The sequence below is a fragment of the Mustelus asterias genome, chromosome 5 (assembly GCF_964213995.1).
Source record: "Mustelus asterias chromosome 5, sMusAst1.hap1.1, whole genome shotgun sequence".
Classification (NCBI taxonomy): Eukaryota; Metazoa; Chordata; class Chondrichthyes; order Carcharhiniformes; family Triakidae; genus Mustelus; species Mustelus asterias.
In genome coordinates this window covers 55,440,644-55,461,053 of record NC_135805.1, presented here as the reverse complement: position 1 = coordinate 55,461,053, position 20,410 = coordinate 55,440,644, and the positions used below count along the sequence as shown (strand labels likewise).

The 20,410-nt window shown below is 43.2% G+C and overlaps 1 protein-coding gene across 1 annotated transcript; it reads left to right on the top strand.

Annotated features, from left to right (window-relative positions):
* Positions 1 to 745: 745 nt before the first annotated feature.
* Positions 746 to 15,714, top strand: mchr2a (melanin concentrating hormone receptor 2a). Its single transcript, XM_078213672.1, has 5 exons — positions 746 to 933; positions 5,384 to 5,593; positions 9,880 to 10,074; positions 11,646 to 11,765; positions 15,390 to 15,714. The coding sequence occupies exons 1-5, from the start codon at positions 746 to 748 to the stop codon at positions 15,712 to 15,714; spliced, it is 1,038 nt and encodes a 345-aa protein (XP_078069798.1).
* The last annotated feature ends 4,696 nt before the right edge of the window (positions 15,715 to 20,410 follow it).

Sequence of the window (20,410 nt, the reverse complement as noted above, 5' to 3'; positions counted from 1 at the left end):
CAAATAAAAAGTTGTCTTTATTTAAAACTCTATAACTATTAAAAGATGAAATGAAATGCTGAATAAATACTTTTTAAAATTATTACCTTATTTTAAACTTCTTGCAGCCTTGATATTTCAATGGATTTTGCTTTGTAAACATTGGAATAAACTCAATTCAATGCAAAGAGTTGTATTTGTATAGCAGCCTCAATGTAGGAAAATAAGCCAAGCATTCGACAGAAACTTACGATAAAAACAAGTTGTTTAGTTATTGTAAATAAAAGTTTGGTCAAAGATATGGATTCGTAGATTTAGTTTAAAGGTGTAAAGGCAGGTGAGGAGGTGGAAGGGTAGGAGGGGGATTTCCAAAATGTGGAGCCGACGCGGTTGAAGACCAATAATGAGACAAGGAGAGAACAAAAATGCACGAGAGCTGTGCTCAAAAGAATGGGAAATTTGAGGATTGGGACAGGTGAGAGAGAAGAGGTGGACAGTATAGCACTGGTAGAGGTTACACAGGGTAAGGCCATGAAGAGATTTTAAAATTTAAATATGATGCCTTGATGGACCGTGAACGAATGTAGGATAAACGGTTGGGCGAAAGGAGGGAAAAAATAATATCTGGTAGCAAGACTAGCATTGGCTTGAAGTTTATATGTTAGAAACCCTCTGATATTTTCTAACCAGGATGCCTAGTTTTAATTGGCTCAAATGCCAGTGCTATGTATTACTCTCATTGCAGGAAGAAGAAACCATCTAGAAGATGAATGGATCTCAGACACCATGCTGGACCTGGCAAAATGGATCTGACTGGATAAACAAATCTTGCACCTCTGTACATCATTATCACATGATCTATGTAATAGAAACAATCCTCCTTCCTTCCTTTGTTGGCGTTATCTGCTCAACAGGATTGATCGGAAATGTACTCATCCTATTTACCATTATCAGGTACAGAGAAACAAAAATGAAAAGAACCGAAAGATTAATTGAGCTACTGTTATTAAAATTTTAAAGGAAGTATATAGAATTAATGGACACCAATGGTTAAGATTTTATTTGAAACAAAACTGTGTTTTATCTTTGTGTATGAGCTTTTAGAGATGTACCATGATAAGCACACAATTCTATTCTTGCCGTTTAGTGGGCACTTACATTCTACTGCTGTCAAGTAGTACAAAAGTAAGAACAAGATTGATGGTCAGGCTTTCCAAGGAAATTAAGTAAGATGGCTTTAAACATATTGAACATGCCTGTGCTGACACATTCATTCATCAAAAAGTAAAATAAGAGTCCAGGGGCACTGAAGAACAACATTATTAATTGACAAGTGTCCTCTGTGCTTTAGACAGCAATGCTCCAGTGTTACTGCAGTGTATTAGACATTTTGGAAGGTCTAATAAGGATAGGATGTACACAACGAACGTAGGTCCCCAGGGAGTATTGAGGAACAAAGGGACCTTGATGTACAAGCCCATAGATGCCTGAAGGCGGCAGCACAGGCAGATGGGAATGCTTGCCTTCATTAGCTGGGACATAGTGGGCCTGATTTTACAAAAGCTTCGTGCATGTTTTTGGACGCGAAATCGTGGTAAAGTTGGGCGTTGGGTCTTTACCGCGATCTGCACCCGATTCCGAGCAGATCGCGGCTTTACCGACACCCAATTTGGGCATGGGTCCAGCGCGCCCGAATCGGGCGGCTCGCCGATTTAAATGCATTAGCATGCATTTAAATCAACTAAATGAACCGCGCGCCCAACTCTACCGCCAAATCCCACTTTACCGTCTTCTGGCCCGATCCGCGTCCGCGCTGTTACCGACCTGCAAAATAAAAGTCTGAAGTCACTGCTGCAGCTTCCGAAGAGCCGGGTCAGAGACTGCAACGGCTCTCTGACCCAGGTCATCCTCTGGTCGGGGCGGGAGGGGGGTGGGAGGAGGAGAGGGGGTGTGACGTCTCATCTCCTGGGAGGGGAGGGGGTATGACCAATCATCCCCTGGGGGGTGGGGAGGAGAGGGGGTGTGACCGATCATCCCCTGGGGAGTGGGGAGGAGAGGGGGTGTGACGTATCATTCTCTGGTCGGGGGGTTCCGCTCCCTGTCTGTGGCCGATCCCTCCTGGCACCATCACTGGTACACTACCAGCCACAGATTACTCTTCACTGCAGGTGCGAGAGAGCGGGAGAGATGGCTGTGGCTGGTAGTGTACCAGTGATGGTGCCAGGAGGGATCGGCCGCACACAGGCAGCGGAACCCCCCTCCCCCGACCAGAGGATGAGACGTCACACCCCCTCTCCTCCCCACCCCCCCCAGGGGATGATCAGTCACACCCCCTCCCCCCCCACCCCCTAGGGGATGATACGTCACACCCCCTCTCCACCCCCCCCCCACCCCCCCAGAGGATGATCGGTCACACCCCCTCCCCTCCCCTTCCCCCCCCTCCCCCCACCCCTGACCAGAGGATGAACGTCAGAGAGCTGCTCTCTCCGCTTTCTGCTTTTTTTTTCCAGCCCGGGCGCGCTGTCAGATTTTTTTTGAACTGCGCATGCGCAGTTCAGAGCTCCAATCAGTTCGCCAGTGCTAAGCCCCGCCCACAGCACGGATCAGACCGGAGCCGGCAAAACGCGTATGGGCGCGCTGGAAAGAGGATATCCGGCGTGGATCTATTTGACGCCCGTATTCGGCACATAGACTCAAAATGGTAAAATTCCCCCCCAGTATATAGGAGCAGGGAGGTCTTTGTACAACTTTATAAAACATCGGTTAGGCCACAGGTGGAGTATCGTGTGCAGTTCTGGTCACCGCACTGTTGGAAGGATGCGATTGCACTGGAGAAGTTGCAGATGAGATTCACCAGGATGTTGCTTGGGATGGAAAATTTCATCCAAGAGGAGAGAATGGAAAGGCTGGGTTTGTTTCCCTGGAGCAGAGGTGACTGATGGGAGGAGGGGGAGCAGGTCTGATAGAGGCATGCAAAATTATGAGAGGCATTGAAAGGGTAGATCGAAGAACCTTTTCCCCATGGCAGTGGTGTCTAAGACCAGAGCTCACAGGTTTAAGGTGAGGGGTAAGTGGGTTAGCACGGATCTGAGGAAACATTTTTTCACCCAGAGGGTGGTGGAATGATGGAATGCGCTGCCTGAGAGGGTGGTGGAGGCAGGTACTCTCGCAACATTTAAGAAGCACCTGGACAGCACTTAAATCGCCGAGGCACAGTAGGCTTTGGTCCAAGTGCTGGTCAATGGGATTAGTATAGATTGGTATTTGATGGTCAGCATAGACATGGTGGGCCGAAGGGCCTGTTTCGTCGATTTGCATCATAGTCAGATGAGGTGATCAGGGGCAGCCCAACTGGAAGGGGGTTGTCTAGATTGCCTTCTGCTTCCTGCCTCCTCCTCTTCAGCTGCTTGCTGTAAACCTGGTGGCCTGTGTCTTCATGAGGGGTTGCTTTTTGCAGGATAGACACCATGAATCATGAGATGTCCCCTCAGGAATATAGCAGGGCTCTTGGAGAGTAGTCCAGGCAGTGGAAGTGCTGCCCATCAATCTGCACAATGAAATTCAGGTGGCAGTGTGCCTTTCATTAACTCCATGTTACCCACATGCTTACTGGAGTCAAGATTGATGTGGTTAGAGATTATCAGATGAGCCATGCAGAGAAGGTTTAATCCACTCGTTTCAGCGATGAAGCACTTATCTTATTAAAAAATATTGAACAGGTTTGACCTATGCCCGTTGGAATTTAGAAGAACAAAAGGTAATCTTATTGAAATAGACAAGACTTGATAGGGAAGATGTTTCGTCTTGTGAAGGAGCCTAGAACTAGGGGACACAGTTTAAGAAGAAAAGGTCTCCCTTTTAAGATGGGGATGAGAATATTTTTTTTCTCTCAGAAGATGGTTAATATGTGAAATTATCTTCTCCAGAAAGCAGTGGAGGTGAGGTCATTGAATTTATTAAAGACTGAATTTATTAAAGACTGAATTAGATAGATTTTTGATCAAGAAGGGAATCAAGGGTTAGAGGGGTAGACAGCAAAGTGGAGTTGAGACCACAACCAGATCAGTGGTAATGTTATCAAATGGCAGAGCAGGTTCAAACGGTCAAATAGCCTAATCCTGCTCCTAAGTCCTCTATTTCTATGTTCCTATTACCTTTGATAGCCAGTAGTCAGCTTTTGGTTTCTCCTGGTGATTCAGATGTAAATGGTACAGCAGACAGGCATAAAGCAAAGGCATTGTGACTGCTACCAGGATATATGCATTGACCTCCTAAGTGTGATCGTGCATCAGTTGGACATTGGGGCGGTAGAACCCTTTGTGGTTTTGGTGCATCTCTGAATTTACTTAAAGCACCCGAAAAAGCAATATACCTGCAGTCAATTTCACCCTGCACAATCGAGAAGCTTGCTGTTCTGGAGCAGCCACGTGCTCAATCAGCCAAATCTCTTGGAAAGAGAGGTGTTATATTCCCCCTTCTGAGCATACAGAGTGTCAGTGACCTCTGTTACTTCATTAAACATCTATGGATGGCAAACTGCAAGATGTAGAACATGTTGCTTGCTCTCGCCTGAAATCAGCCAACATGTAGAAATTGAAGGCCATGGTCAGTTTTACAGCCACTGGCTTTGCCATCCTCACCCTGCTCTGAGGCTTCAGCTCTGTTTCAGATTTCAGTGGGCACCTATTTTTTAAATGGAGATGGCATACACTGTTGATTGCAAAGGTTAAGACAGGAAAAGCGCTCACTGAAAATCTTAGGTTGAGGACATTATCCTACTGAGAACCCATCTATCCATCCTCCGCCACCCATTTTGTCTGATTCTCTGTTATCCCTAGTTATACTCCCTGTTCTCTGGCAAGACAATGACTGGGAGCAAGTTGTTAAGTTGTTTAGCAGAAGTGAGACCAAAAAAATTGGATGTGCCGAACGAGTGTGAAAATGGGAGATAATTGCACCCATTTATTGGGTGAGCTCCCAGACGCAATTGTGTGGCACTGAGAAAGAAAAAGTACTATGTACATCCAAATTCCCAATGTGCCATTTGGACAGGTGAAGTTCCCTGCCAGAAGTGTTTAGTCAGAAACTTACCAATAAATTGCTCATGTTAACATATACTTAGCAGGTGCACTGGCATAAATACAGGGGTAATCAAGCTTCTTACATGGCAAATGAATCAATACTTGAGTAAACGTCTCTGAGTAAATGTGACTATTAAAAGGATGCTTCGTTATGATTTAACAATACATATTGCTCAAGGTTACCAAAATGTTACCTGTGTTATTACAGCATCATTATTTGAATAAACCCATCACTAAACAAGATGAAGGACATTTAGTCAAACAAAGATACCTAATTTACCAACAATACGATGCTGATTGAATTAAATTTGCATTTGTTTCAGGTCAATGCGGAAGACCATCCCAGATATTTATATATGTAATCTCGCAGTGGCAGACTTGGTTCATGTTACTGGAATGCCATTCCTGATTCATCAGTGGGCACGAGGAGGCGAGTGGGTATTTGGAAGTACTCTCTGCACCATTATCACATCGCTCGACAGTTGCAATCAGTTTTCCTGCTGTGCAATTATGACAGCTATGAGTCTGGACAGGTAAGCCAGAGCACAATGTTGTTACTGTATCAAATCTTTCAAAATAATCTAAACAAGCTATTGATATTTTTCAATTCATTCATTCAGGGGAGATGGACATTGCTTTGCAAGGCTAACATTTTTATCTATCCATAATTGCCCTTTTTGCAAAAGTATTGGTAAGCTGCCTTCTTGAATACAATTGGGTGATTTGCTAGGCCACTTCAGAGGACAGTTAAGAATCAACTACATTGCTGTGAGTCTGAATTGGGAATGAGTGAAAATATGTTGGGATGTGGGTCTGAAATGGGAATGGGTGAAAATGTGTTGGGACATGTTCCCTATTTTGTAGAGCCAATCCCCCACACAAGCTTCTCCTGCCTTTCGTGAAGAGTGTTAATTTCAAAGCCTCATGTTCTATCAGGCCAAGAGAAAGCTTTGGTTTGAAGGGTAAGCAAAAGTGTCAGAGACAGCAAACAGACTCAATCTTAGTGACAAGAAAGTTCAAGATCTCCTTGTCCTTGTTGTTGGATGTGGTTGGGGGTGCTAAAAGGGATTATTGATAGGGTAAAGCATGAAGAGGTGAGCTATTCAGGATGAATCTGGAAATAATTAGCAATCTTCCTAAAGGAAGATAAGGCCCAATAATGCTTGTTATAGTCCAGTCAGATCTCACAATGTTTGGCTAAACCACTTGTATACCAGATATGCTGAAGTGTGCATTTCTTGCAATTGATTGAGGCCATTCCAGTGCGATTGATCATGGTGAGAGAGAGTAAGGGTGACATACTGTCTAATGCAATAGCTGAAAATTAATTTATGGTGAGCCTGTAATCACTTGATATGCGACGCCCCACTGGCAGTACAGGACCTTGAAAAATGTACTTTCACATTTTGTTATTAGACCACTGTAGTATTATATGCAGCAATTGATAATAAATTGTTCAGTCATTCAATACAAGATCAGTTCAGTTTGTGTTGGCAATTATTTTATCATTATACCTTTGCTTACAGCCTTGGGATATGTTTTTTAATATGTACTGTTGGTTTAGTGTTCAGTGAAAAAGAATAAAGCTAGGATTTGATAATGGGAGAATGAAAGATGTGATATTAGACATTTTTAGGTATTGCTGATTATATATGTCAATTTCCATGCAAATAGTTTTAGTTTAGTGTCATTCACTGTGGAGATTTTTTGTAATAATGCAATGTTGTGTATCATAACACTAATAGACTGTGAAACATTACAAGGGGTTCTTGATAATTATCTAAGTACTCACAAATGTACAGAGGATATTTTTTCATTTATCTTTATTCTCAAGCAGATATGTACAAATAATAGTAAATTTTCAAATTTTGAGTTCCTGGCATCAAGATTTTTATATCTGTCAATAATTCAGGCAATGGAGGTCACAATATTCCACAGGGTATTCCGTTCTTTAAAATTAAAAGAGAGAAAATCCTGCAGGGCCTACTGACCTTCAAGCCAGAAGTCCTGGTTTGTTCTCTCAGCACAAATTTCCGCACTGGCTAATTTAACCCTATCCATCCGATGGAAATGAGAATTGCCAGGATCTTGTCATCCGAGATCTTAACTTGATCTCCTAAACATGTGGTAAGAACAACCTCCCCCAAAGCCAATGGCAGCCTTCTTTCCATATGCATATTGAATCCTGATGGTGTCATCGTGATCTGACTGCAATTTTCACTGAGACCTGTGTAAGAAAGTTGCCACAGAAGTTACATTGTGTCCCTCCAGGAGAAAGGAAAGCACAGTTGAAGGGGGAGTCATACCTGGTGGCCCCTGACAGGTGGCTTCAGGAGACATTGTCGTCAACACGCTAGGGGCAGACTTACCATAGACATACCACACTGTGCAGCCCAGAGGCAAAGGAGAATGTACAAAGTAACATAAATCGACACAAAACATTGTAATTATCATTGGTCTGAAACCAAATTATATCAAAGACCACAGATGTCAGTACAGACACCGCAGTTTCACACACAAAGAAAGTTTATTCATGGTCTGTTAGACTGTTTCAATGCAGTTCATGATCTATTGATTTGCTTTTCAATTGATCAAAATGAAATGTCAGTTTCTTGAGAATACAGCTCAGTGGTATTGATCTAAAATGAGTGGTTCAATGGAGATAATTAATAGGGTATCAAACTGTAACCTCTTTGTATTTTAATGTATGTATCAACAGTTTTGTGGGATAACAATTGCACTCATACTATAATTGCCATTTAATATGTGGAAGTGTAAATATTTATAAATATACATATAAATTGAGCTCAATGTAATGGGGGTAAAAACAAAGGGGGGGAACTTTCCCGTCTCACCTGCCACGGGAATCGAAGCGGGCGGGGAGCTGATCATGCAAAGGTCCATTGACCTCGGGTGGGATTTTCCAGTTTTGGGACGAGCGCAGCCAGAAAATCCCGCCCATTGTCTCGAATTTGGATAACGTATGTGAAAGCAAGGACAAAAATGAATTTCAAGTGTATTATTACTTCAAAGGGGGTATCTCCAGACTTTGCACTTCCTTTGAGAGATGTACCATCAGAAAGGACAGATCAGAAATTCAAACAAGGTGCTTTGGCAAATCATGCACAACACTTGCCCAAATTTCTAGTATGGGTTTTCAGCAGGTGAGGCTTTCTGTCAAGTGCACAGATTCAAATGGTTACTCAAAACGTTAATCTATTTTTTTTCCTGTAGGTGTAATCAACCTGCTGTGTGTTACCAATAATTTCAGTGGAGCTCGAAACACTTTTACCCGGGTCGCTTGTATGTCAAAAATAAAGCAGCCAGCACCTTTAACAATACATTGTCAGACGTGCCATCTTTCGATGAAACATTAAACTGTGGCCTTGTCTACCCTCTCAGATGGATGTCACTAATGCCAATAGCTGGCGAGTTTACCTGACGTTCTGGCCAATATTCATACATCGGTCAATGTTCCTAAAATACAGATTATCTGGCCATTATTCTATTGCTGGCTTTGGGATCTGGTTGTATGCAGATTAATTGCCATTTCTCGTGACATCACAACAGTAACTGCATTTCAAAAGTACTTGATTGCCTGTAAAGCAATACGAAACATCCTGGGTGGGGTTCCCCCAAAACAATTCTAAGTGTCAAATTCGCATCAAAACTGAAGTAGAGCCTGCTAGTTTTTTCAGCGGGATTTTCAAAATGCATCTCCCATACTCAGTGTACTGCAGAGTGCACTGGTGTGAATCACAATGAAAATCAGTGGGTGGAGCCTATTCAAACTGGAGGTGCCAGTGGGCCACTGGGCATGCACCAATTTGTCAGCGCCAAGATCGGCATATACGCAGTGGCCCCACACGGCCGGCCTCCCGATCGCTGACCAGCTTAATCAGCTCTGTGACCCCCGCATCGCTGCCCTACCGATCCCCCCCCCATGCCCTAATCACTGGTCCCCTGGATGTGTCCAGGCCAACCTCGACCCCCCACCCCGGCCTGCCTCAATTTCCCTGTCCCCCCTCTCTCCCCACAGCAGTCCCAATCTCCCGATCCCCAACCCCCTCACCTCCTGCAGGCTCGACCCCCCCCCCTTTCCACCCCCCCCCGCAGTGCGGCCACGGCCCCCCCCTCCCCCCCGCCCCACCAGGCCAACCTCCACCCCCCCACCCCTCCCATCCCGATTGCCAGCCCCGATCGCTGGCCTCCCTCCCTCTGTCACTGCCAAATGCAGAATGGCAGCGGGACCCCCCCCCCCCACCCCGCCCCCCACCAATCTCAACCCCAGAAGTTTATTAATGTAGTATTAAACCAGGAAGGAAATGAGGTAACAACAGCAAGTTGCTATGATCGGAAATGCATTGTGTGAAAGGGTGGTGAAAGCAGATTCAATTGTAATTTTAAAAAGGGAATTGGATAAATACCTGGGGGGGTGGGGGTGTGGGGAGGGGGAGGGAGGGGGATAGAATTGCAGGGTTAAGGGGAAAGATGGAGGAGAGTGAGACTAATTGAAAAGCTCTTTCATAGAATCGACTCGGGCACAATGGGTTAGTTAAATGGCCTCATTCTGCACCGAATGAATCGAAGTCCCTTCTTTCTTTCAATCTCATTCAATTTTACAGACCTTGACTTCGTCAATTTTATCTCAATGCCGTTTAACTTCTGAGATGCCAATTGCCAACAATATAGTTCCCAACAGAAGTGGAAGGAAATCTCGAAAACCACATTTCCCTGCACATCTCAATAAAAGATGATAGCCGTGTATAAAAAAGTCCTGACTTGTTTTTGAAACTCTATTCGAATACTTGCTCCGTAGGTACCTGGCTCTCGTTCATCCATTTCGTCTGACAAGTTTCAGAACCAAGTCAAAAACCATTAAAATCAATCTCTGCCTTTGGGCAATTTCACTTATATTGGCTCTTCCCGTCTGGACACATGCGAAAGTCATTAAATTTAAGGATGGCTTGGAAAGCTGTGCTATTGATCTGACTTCACCCCAGGATATACTTTGGTAAGTGTATTTTAAAATAAAGCTCCTAAACACTTTGGGAGGAACATGGCACATTTTTTTTTCAATTACTATTGGGCTAGCTTAAATTTCGGACATGATCCAGAAGCATTTATTATTTATTTTTTAATTGGAAATTACATAGAAAACAAGACCACTCAGCCTAATTGTTTTATGCTGGTGTTTTTGTTTCATTTGTGCCTACTTTCAAGGTGACCAACTCTGGTGAAAAATATAAGGCACACTTCATGATCTGACAGCGGCATTGGCTGGGGGGGGAGGTACTGCAGGTGAGGTTCTGGCTAACTTGTGAAAGCGAGGAGAGAGTGCTGTGACAGTGAGGAGGGTAAATGGAGGGAGGAGGGTTACTGGTGAGAGTGCGGACAGCTTGCTAACTTGTGAGGTAAGGTAGGAGATGCTGGCAAAGCCTTCAGAGCAAGAGATAGTAACCCACATACCCCAAATCTGAGGCTCCCACCCTTACCCAGACATGCCCCCCCCCCCCCCCGCAAGCCCCAAGCACAAGCCACTAACCTGCCACGCCCAACACAGGTGCAAAAAGCCTCCAGAAATCCAGGACAAAACATGTCCTGGTAGAAAATCTCATCGGGTTGGTCACCCTGCCTATACCATATCCTTACATGTCTTTCTCCTTCATGGGTTTATCTAGCTTCCCCTTGAATACATTTACGCTTACCTCCTCAGCTGCTCTTTGTGGTAGCAAATTCCACATTCTAACTAATCTCTGGGCAAAGAATTTAATACAGAATTTCTATTAATTCAGCGAGAAATTATTTAGCGTTTTAAGAATACCATGTGAGATAACATACCTGATTCTGTTTTTTTTCTCATTTCCAAAGTGTGAAGTTTGGGCCAAGCTGTTGTAATATATCATTAAGCTCCCACTAAACTAAGTATATACTTTTTCACTGACGAAGAACATCAGGTTTATAATTTTGTCAGAAAGCTTTGCAGAATCCATCTCATGCGTGCTCTGAAAGTGTGGCATATGTTATTATTTGGATGGAGCAATGGTGAATAATAATGAAAGTGAGGTCCACATTTTAACATGTAAATATTGCCAGGGGATTTCTGACCTTTTAACAGCAGAAAGATAAAGTGAAAGAGAGATGGAAAGAGGTTTATTTGGAGCCAAATCAATGAAAGGGACCTTCATTTCTCTCCTCAAGGATAGTTATCAGTTGATTATTAGAAAATTGGCAAACATGGATGTAAGCCTTTGCAAGACAGAGAGCAAATAACAGGAATTCTCTCTTTAAGTAGTTATGTTAAATCAGCTATAAAATGTACAAGTCAATTTGTCTTGACTTACTGATAACAAGATTAGAATTAAATAAAGTCCAATGTTTTTGTTAACTCACCACACAGTAAATCAGCGCTGCCATTTGTGCATCGTTTGATAAATGTTTTATTTGATGGCCATAATTACTACAAAGCAAAACAACTTCAAAATAAGGCAACAATCGTATCAATTGTTGGAAAATCTAGATCAATGTTAATGCACTGATCAATAACAAGCCATAATTAACATGCTCTCTCTGTTCTTTTCACAGGTATACACTGTATCACACCTTAACTTCTTTCTTCTTTCCCTTGCCACTGATACTGATTTGCTACATGTTGATTCTATGTTACACATGGGGCATCCATCAGAAAAATACGAAAACTGGAAGGTAAATCATGTATCGCAAACATGTATGTTCTACTCAGATAACTCCCTCCCTAAGATTACTGTGGGTGTACCTACACCTAATGCACTACAGCGGTTCAAGAAGGCAGCTCCCCACAACCTTCTCAAGGGCAATTAGGGATGGGCAATAAATGCTGCCTATCCAGCAATGCCCACATCCCTTGAATGGGGAATTTCACAGTAACTTCATTACAGTGTTAATGTGAGCCTTACTGATAAGTTAGCTTCTACTTGAATATATTTTTTTAAAACTACATGTACAAAAATGAGCTATCAATTGCAAAATGTTAGAGTTTTCTTTTGGTGAGCCAAGCATCTGAAACCAACTTTTGTGATTAAAAATCTCTAAGACTTGGGAAAGCCACAATTTTTCAGACATCAGAGTTGCATGTACATTTTTTCCCAAAAGGGACAAAGTGCACTTAACAGATTGCAGAGAACCCAGGGCAATTTGGCATGAGCCAATGCTTAGGGACTCTCAGGAATGCTACCAGTATTTCACCAGCCAACATTAACAGCAATGGAACAGATGGGATTGCCCTCACCACGTCTCGAGAAACTAAGACTTTTGCTTGCAGGGTGACTGGAGCCAAGGGGCAGAGCTACTTCTCCAGGTATCTTGAATAAGTCAGACTAGTCAGTAAACCATCAACAGCATTCTGAAGTTTTATAGACCCATTTGGCTCAGATATCAAATTGCTCGAGGGTATTGATTTGGCTTCAGTCTCTCAATGTCAAGAAAGTCATCCTGAAGGCAATGCGACCCTGAACAAACTTTGCTCACATCCACGACTAAGGCAGCACGGTGGCACCGTGGTTAGCAATGCTGCCTCACAGTGCAGGGACCCGGGTTCAATTCCAGTGTCAGGTCACTGTGTGTGTGGAGCTTACACATTCTCCCCGTGTCTGCGAGGGTTTCCTCTGGGTGCTCCGGTTTTCTCCCACACTCCAAAGATGTGCAGGTTAGGTTTATTGGGCATGCTAAATTGACCCTAGTGTCAGGGGGATTAGTCGGGTAAATATGCGGGGTTGTGGGAATAGGGCTGGGGTGGGATTATGGTCGGTGCAGACTCGATGGGCTGAATGGCCTCCTTTTGCAGTGTAGAGATTCTATGATTCTATGAAGAACTTACAACCACAGATTTGAACTCTCACAAGACAGAGCAGGTACACAAATGCCTCCTGAGCAGCATAGTGAGCTGCCATTAAATAAAGGAGTCACATAGGAACATTAAATACAGAAGTTGGTCGCTCAAACCCTCAAGGCTGCTCCATAGTTCAGTTAGAATGTAGTTGATTTGCACCTCAACTCCATTTACCAGTTTTTGTCCCATATCCCTTGATACATTGACACGACAATAAGTATATTGGTCTATTGTCCTAGCATCCACAGCTTTTTGGGGAAGAGAATTAGTTTTTCTACTACCTTTTTGTGAAAAACTGCTTCTTGATTTCATTTTCCATTATTCTTCTGACCATACTTGGAACACAAATATACGTCATTGATAGTGGTTCCAGCAACTGGGAAGTGCTGAAATTTAACAGCGATTGCTGGTCTTTTTCCCACACAATTAAAGTAGGGATTGAACCATTGATATATGAGCAAATATTCTCTTTTCTACTTATTAGGTTTATTTATCAGTGTCACAAGTCGACTTACATTAACACTGCAGTGAAGGTACTGTGAAAATCATCTAGTCGCCGCAATCCGGCATCTGTTCAGATACACTGATGGAGAATGTAGCATAGCCCAATGCACCTAACCACCACATCTTTTGGACTGTGGATGGAAACTGGAGCAGCGGGAGGAAACTCACACAGACACGGAGAAAACGTGCAGACTCCACACAGACAGTGACCCAAACTGCGAATCGAACCCAGGTCCTTGGTGCTGTGAGGCAGCAGTGCTAACCACTGTGCCACCCTGTTACCCATATTCATTTATTTAATTATTCATTTATTTACAGGATGTGCGCATTGCTGATATTGTCAACATTTATTGTCATCGTGAATTACCTTTGAGTAGGCATTAGTGACAACAGAGTGATTTGCTGGACCATTTTAATGGGCAGGTGCATTCCTGCCAGACCAGGCAAGGATGGCTAGTTTCCTTCACTAAAGGACATTAATGAGCTAGTAGGGGTTTTATGACAATCCGATAGTTTCATGGGCACCCATCCTGATACTATCCTTTATTCCAGGATTATTTCGTTAACTGAATTTAAATCACCCAGCTCTGGAATATTAATCCAGTAATAAAACCACTCTGTTGCCCAACACAAATTGACTTCAGGAAATTGCCATCCGCAACTTTCAACCCACATGTCAGGTTTTTCTCATCAACTGGGTGGTGAATACTTGCTTTCAATGTGACGGAAAGACCTATTTACAAAACTCTCTCCATTCCCCAGGATCAGAAACACATTGGTTACTCAATAAATGCAAATATTGTAGTTCTGTACATATTCTAGAATTAAGCCCCAAATCATATTATAATCTTTGACGCTGTTCAAAGATTGTTACATTTTTGTTTTTGTTTATTTTACTGAAACATCCAGAATTGTCCTGTATCAGAGTGTGCTGGAAAACCATAATATTAAAAGTAAAATAGCTTTGTTGTGACTGAAATGAATGAAGTGAAATAGTATTGGAATCATATCTCTCAAGATTGAATTTTTTCTTTACAAAATGGAAGGGCATGAAATTATCTGTACATTTGGATGCTGGCCTGGGATTTTCTTTTCCTTGGAACTGTCAACAAGCAGGTCTCTTCCAAGAAATCACCTGAGCTGCATGGTACTCGATGAAGATCTGTTTATTTGATTTGAACCGCAATCACTTTGATTCATAAAGTTTTAAAGTTTATTTATTAGTGTCACAAGTAGATTTACATTAACACTGCAGTGAAGTTACTGTGAACATCCCTGAAAAGGCAAAGTTTGGTAACTTGCAGGGAATCGCATGGGAGAAAGAGAAAATGTAAGTTTTGAACCTGTTGGTTTTGAAGGCAACCTTGTTGGAGAACAAGCTGAGGAATGAAAGCTACTCTGACAGTCTCTCTCTCTCTGTCTCTCTCTACCTTGCCTAGAATTACGTGTGGCTATCAACCTGTGGCCAGAGAACCCTCACCTGATTATAGCTTGTCTGTATTTGGACCAGCAAAGCTGAGACCAGTTGGGGAGGACTTCCAGACATCCACTGGAACCTCACAAAGGAATTCCAGGTCCACAGCATTGAGACCTTACAAACTTTTTCCTTCATTTTATAACCCTCTAAAGCCCATCTCTGCGGACAACATCTGTTTTTCCTTTGTTGTCTGTGTGTGTGTGTGTGTGTGTGTGTGTGTGTGTGCGCTGGAGAAATTCTTCAGGTAGAGATAGCTAGTTATACTCCATGATTACAATTGTGTGTTTATTGAAAGAAGCCTGGTTAAAATCTCTTTCCGCCTGGAAGTAAACAATTGGCTATTCTGGTGAGAAAATTAAACTTTCAAATTAATGGTATAGCTTGCAGAGTGGTGGGGCTAGATAAGATGCACACTCCTCCCACCCCGGTCTGAACAAATAGGCTGTACTTAACTAAATCATGTTTTCTTATTTTTGTTTAGCTATAATCCAGCTATCCCCAGAACGCGGCTCAAACGACTAACCAAGATGGTCCTGGTGTTGGTGAGCATTTTTGTGGTTAGTTCAGCACCATACCATGTGATGCAACTTGTAAATCTTGAAATCACCCAACCGACCACTGCTTATTACATTGGCTATTACACCTCCATCTGCCTCAGTTATGCTAGCAGCAGCATTAACCCCTTTCTCTACATCTTGCTTAGTGGCAATTTCCGCAGGAAGCTGTCTGGCTGCACAAAGATTCAACTGAAAGTGACTGAACGTGAACTTATTAACATAGAAAGCACAGTGAAGTTGAGTTATTAGATGAAATGGCTCCTTTCATAAACAAAAAATACCGTAAAGTGTTACTATGCGGATGAATATATAGTAAGGCAGCATGGGTGGCACAGTGGTTAGCACTGCTGCCTCACAGCGCCAGGGACCCGGCTTCAATTCCGGCCTGAGGTCACTGTCTGTGCAAAGCTACCATCTGTGGGATTATGACTGAACCCCTCTAAGTCAGAATCAAGCCTAAAAGCACATTCTGCACGTCCTCCCCATGTCTGCTGGGGTTTCCTCCGGGTGCTTCAATTTCCTCCCACACTTCAAAGATACGCGGGTTAAGTTGATTGGCCATGTTAAATTGACCATTAGTGTCAGGAGGATTAACAGGGTAAATACGAGAGGTTACAGGGGTAGGGCCTGGGTGGGACTTTTGTTGGTGTAGGCTTGATGGGCTAAATGGCCTCCCTCTGCGATGTCGGGATTCTAGAGTAATGTAAATTTCGGTGTCCAAAGCACCATATTGAATAAAAATAGCTATATCCTGCTGATACTTTTAACTTAGTTCAATCTATAGCATCAACTATTATCCTACCTCTAGTTTGCAATGGAAAATCTATCAGGTGTAAACTTAATCTAGCATTAAGTTGATCTTTCTCAACCCCCTAGCTATGACTGTAACGCTACGTTCTGCACCCTCTCGTTTCCTTCTCTATGAACGGCACGCAAGAAACAATATGTTAATACATGTGACAATAATAAATCAAATCAAATCAGTTTTCTAGATCAGTCTACCTGAATAGGTAGACTGTGGCAGAATATGTCATTACGTTCAGCTCGAATCCAACCAAAAGAGGTCCAGAACTCTGATCAAACAGTTGGAAAGGGCCACAATTTCAAGGGAATCTGAGACTAAAAATAATTCTTGGGCTCAGATTTCATTCTGAGAGGCAGCTAAAAGAGATTGCAGTGCTACAGTAGAGACTGCTCCTCTCAGATGCAGGTCAAAATCCATTATCAGAAGAATGGTCAAAGCCCTGAAGTGCAGCTCTTCCACACCATTAGATACAAAAATGTTTTTAATCTCAGCTTGACTGTCATCCATCTGCGCAATAAAAGTCAACATTCAGTCAGAGTCACACAAGTAGTGCAAGCAGCATTAAAATAGAATCAACGTCAAACAACTGTTCTAAAGCTCACAGTATATCCACTTGTACATTTCTTACTCCAAACTACAGCTACTTCTCCCCAATTGCAATATTTTTGCTTGTGGTTCTGTACCTGTGACAAGAAGGCTTTAAATAATTCTTAGGAATAAATGGTTATACAGATTTGTATTTACAATTATGTTTTCACGTTTAACAGTCATTTTGAGGAGAAAATGATACAGATTTTCTGCAGTGTTCTATGCATGTCATTGATAAATATTATGTTTGCTGTTCTCCTTTTACATTTGTAATTACATTGAAGTAATAGAATACAGTAATTAAAGAACAATGTTAAGTGTAGGATGACAAAAATTTGATGTGAACTACTGAGTAACTTGTGTATTAAACAGTGTTCTAAAATTATATGAAAATATCTGTAAATGCATGACCAAATGTTAAAAGATTTCAATATGGTTTATTATGAAAATAAAGGACCTGTTTGTGGTACCTCACTCCTGGCTCTGGTCAAACTTACACCACCAGTCTATTTGTTTAAGTCTTATTTTATTAGTTGTCACAAGTAGGCTTACATTAACACTGCAATGAAGTTACTGTGAAAATCCCCTGGTCTCCACACTCCAGCGCCCATTCGGGTGCACTGAGGGGGAATTTAGCATGGCCAATGCACCTAACCAGAACATCTTTTGGACTGTAGGATGAAACCAGAGCACCCGGAGGAAACCCACGCAGACACGGGGAGAATGTGCAGACTCCACACAGTCAGTGACCTAAGCCAGGAATTGAACCCGGGGCCCTGGCACTGTGAGGCAGCAATGCTAACCACTGTGCCACTAAATGTGAACAAGACTGTCCAGGTTCATCTGAAAAAGACATTGAAAATTGCTGTGCATCTCATCAAGCTTATTAATTAGCTTAAGATGTAGCTAATTGGTAGGGAATGTGTTTCCTGCTCCCACCACACACCACCCCTCCCACCCTCCGCCGCGGCCCCCCCTCCCCCATCCCACGCTCCCCAAGCCCTTTGAAAATCCAAAACTGTCCCTCAGGTATCAGGATTTGAAACAATCTCCAGGATGGCGATTTCAGATTCTCAGCTGCACCAAACCTTGAGCCACAGTGATTTGAAAATCTAACTCTTTGTATTGCAGATTTTGGGTGGGATTTTCCGGCCTCGCTCGTCCCAAAACGGGAAAATCCTGCCTGAGATCAATGGACCTTTACATGGTCCGCCCCTCACCCGCTCTAATTCCATGACCGGCGGGACGGTAAAATTTTCCCCTTTGTCTTTCTGCTTCATTTGCACTGTCTAAGTTTAAATTTTTATTTATTTATTAGTCTCACAAATAGGCTACATTAACACTGCAATGAAGTTACTGTGAAAGTCACCTAGTCGCCACACTCTGGCACCTGTTTGGGTACACTGAGGGAGAATTTAGTATGGCCAATCCACCTAACGTGCACATCTTTGGACTGTGGAAGGTAACCGGAGCACCCGGAGGAAACCCACACAGACAAGGGGAGAATGTGCAAACTCCACACAGACAGTGATCCAAGCTGGGAATCAAACCCAGGTCCCTGGAGCTGTGAGGCAGCAGTGCCAACCATTGTGCTACCGTGCATCCCACAAAGCAAAATAACTGAATTTATCAAACAACCCGAACATGAAAACCAATAGATAAGGTTTCATTTCTTATAACTTTTACTTTCACACTCAAACTAAAATCAACACAAATTATACATGACTAAATAAGCAAACCGCAATCTGTATGAACTATAAATTAGACATTAAGTAACAAAGATAGCAAAGATAAATCATGGATGTGGGCGTCGCTGGCTCGGTCAGCATTTATTGCCCATCCCTACTTGCCTAGAACTGAATATCTGGCTAGGCTATTTCAGAGGGCATTTAAGAGTCAGCCATTTAGCTGTGGATCTAGAGTCACATGTAGACCAGGCCAGATAAAGATGACAGATTTCCTTCCCTAAAGGACATTCGTGAAAAAGATGGGTTTTTCTGACTATCGACAATTGTTTCAGAATCACCATTAGATTTTTAATTCCAGATTTTTTTACTTACCATCTGCCATGGTAGACCTGACAGATTAACAAGCCGACCCCCTCAGCATATACCAATTTCAGCCAGAAACTCCTTCAAAAGTCTGAACCTTCTCAGATGGAATTCCAGCTCCTTTTCTTTGCAGTTACAGCCTCAGATCCTCAATCAACATCAGCATCCAACCAATCTAAGTTTCACAGACACACAATCATCAACAAAATGGTGCACTTCTACAGAGCCGCCTCAGCCCTGCTACTGTCAATGTTAATGGTGTGGATCCCCCAGAAACACCTTAAGGCTCAGTGGCAAACCTGTGCACTGTCTGGCTTGCTCAGATCAATCACTTACTTTGTGGAACAGAAACAGGTAGAACAGCCTTGTATTTACGCTGTTGCCAGCTTCTGGATCCAGCCTTTATTTTCTCCTTCTTTTCAACTGCCTCACACTCTGGGCACGATTTTCTCGGCCCACTGCGCTGCTCGCACCTTTTCTTCTGAGGCTGGTCATGTGGGCCTGTTTTCAGGCTGCATTCCTGGGTCACATGCCCCAAAACACACCAGGCCATACTGCACCAGCTGGAGTCATAGAATCCCATAGTGCAGAAGGACGCCATTTGGCCCATCGAGTCTGCACCGACCACAATCCCACCCAGGTCCTATCTCCACAACTCCATGCATTTTCCCTAGCTAGTCCCCTGACACCAAGGGGCAATTTTAGCCTGGCAAATCCACCTAACCTGCACATCTTTGGACTGTGGGGGAAAACCGGAGCACCCGGAGGAAACCCACACCGACATGGAGAGAACGTGCAAACTCCACACAGTGACCCAAGCCAGGAATCAAACCCGGGTCCTCGGCGCTGTGAGGCAGCAATGCTAACCACTGTGCCACCGTGCCAAATCAAACGGAGAGTCACATGGGAAGTGTGCATACATGTCCAGTAGTCTGTCCAATAGTCCAGTAGGCTCAGGGAAGAAGTGCGCCCTTAAGTAGGATCCCAATCAACCAACCCTGATTAAGAGCCAGCCACATCGCTGTGGATCTGGAGTCATCAAGTAGGTCAGACCAGGTAAGGACAGGTTTTCTTCCCTAAAGGACATTCGTGAACCAGATGGGTTTTTATGACAATCAACAATGGTTTCATGGTCACCATAAGACTTTTAATTCCAGATTTTCTATTTACCATCCTCCCCAAAAGTCCAGGGCCATAGGTGGTCTTAGAGCTATAGCCACCCGTCTGCCTCACTCCAGCTCCCTGGAATGCACTGAACCATCCACCAGCACTCACCGTACCTGCAAACTCCGCAAACCATGGAGTTCATCACATTGTGTCTCTGTTTGGCACTGAGACTTTTTTTCTTGTTGTTATGTTCGTATCTATCTATATCCAACTTCTTTCACTCTTGTTGTATCTGCCAGCCTCTTTGTTCCTCTGATACTTTTCCCCTCTGTAAGTCCTTCCTTCTCTGTGTATGACTGTCACAGTTTTTGTTTTGCCCTTCAGTTGGGAATGT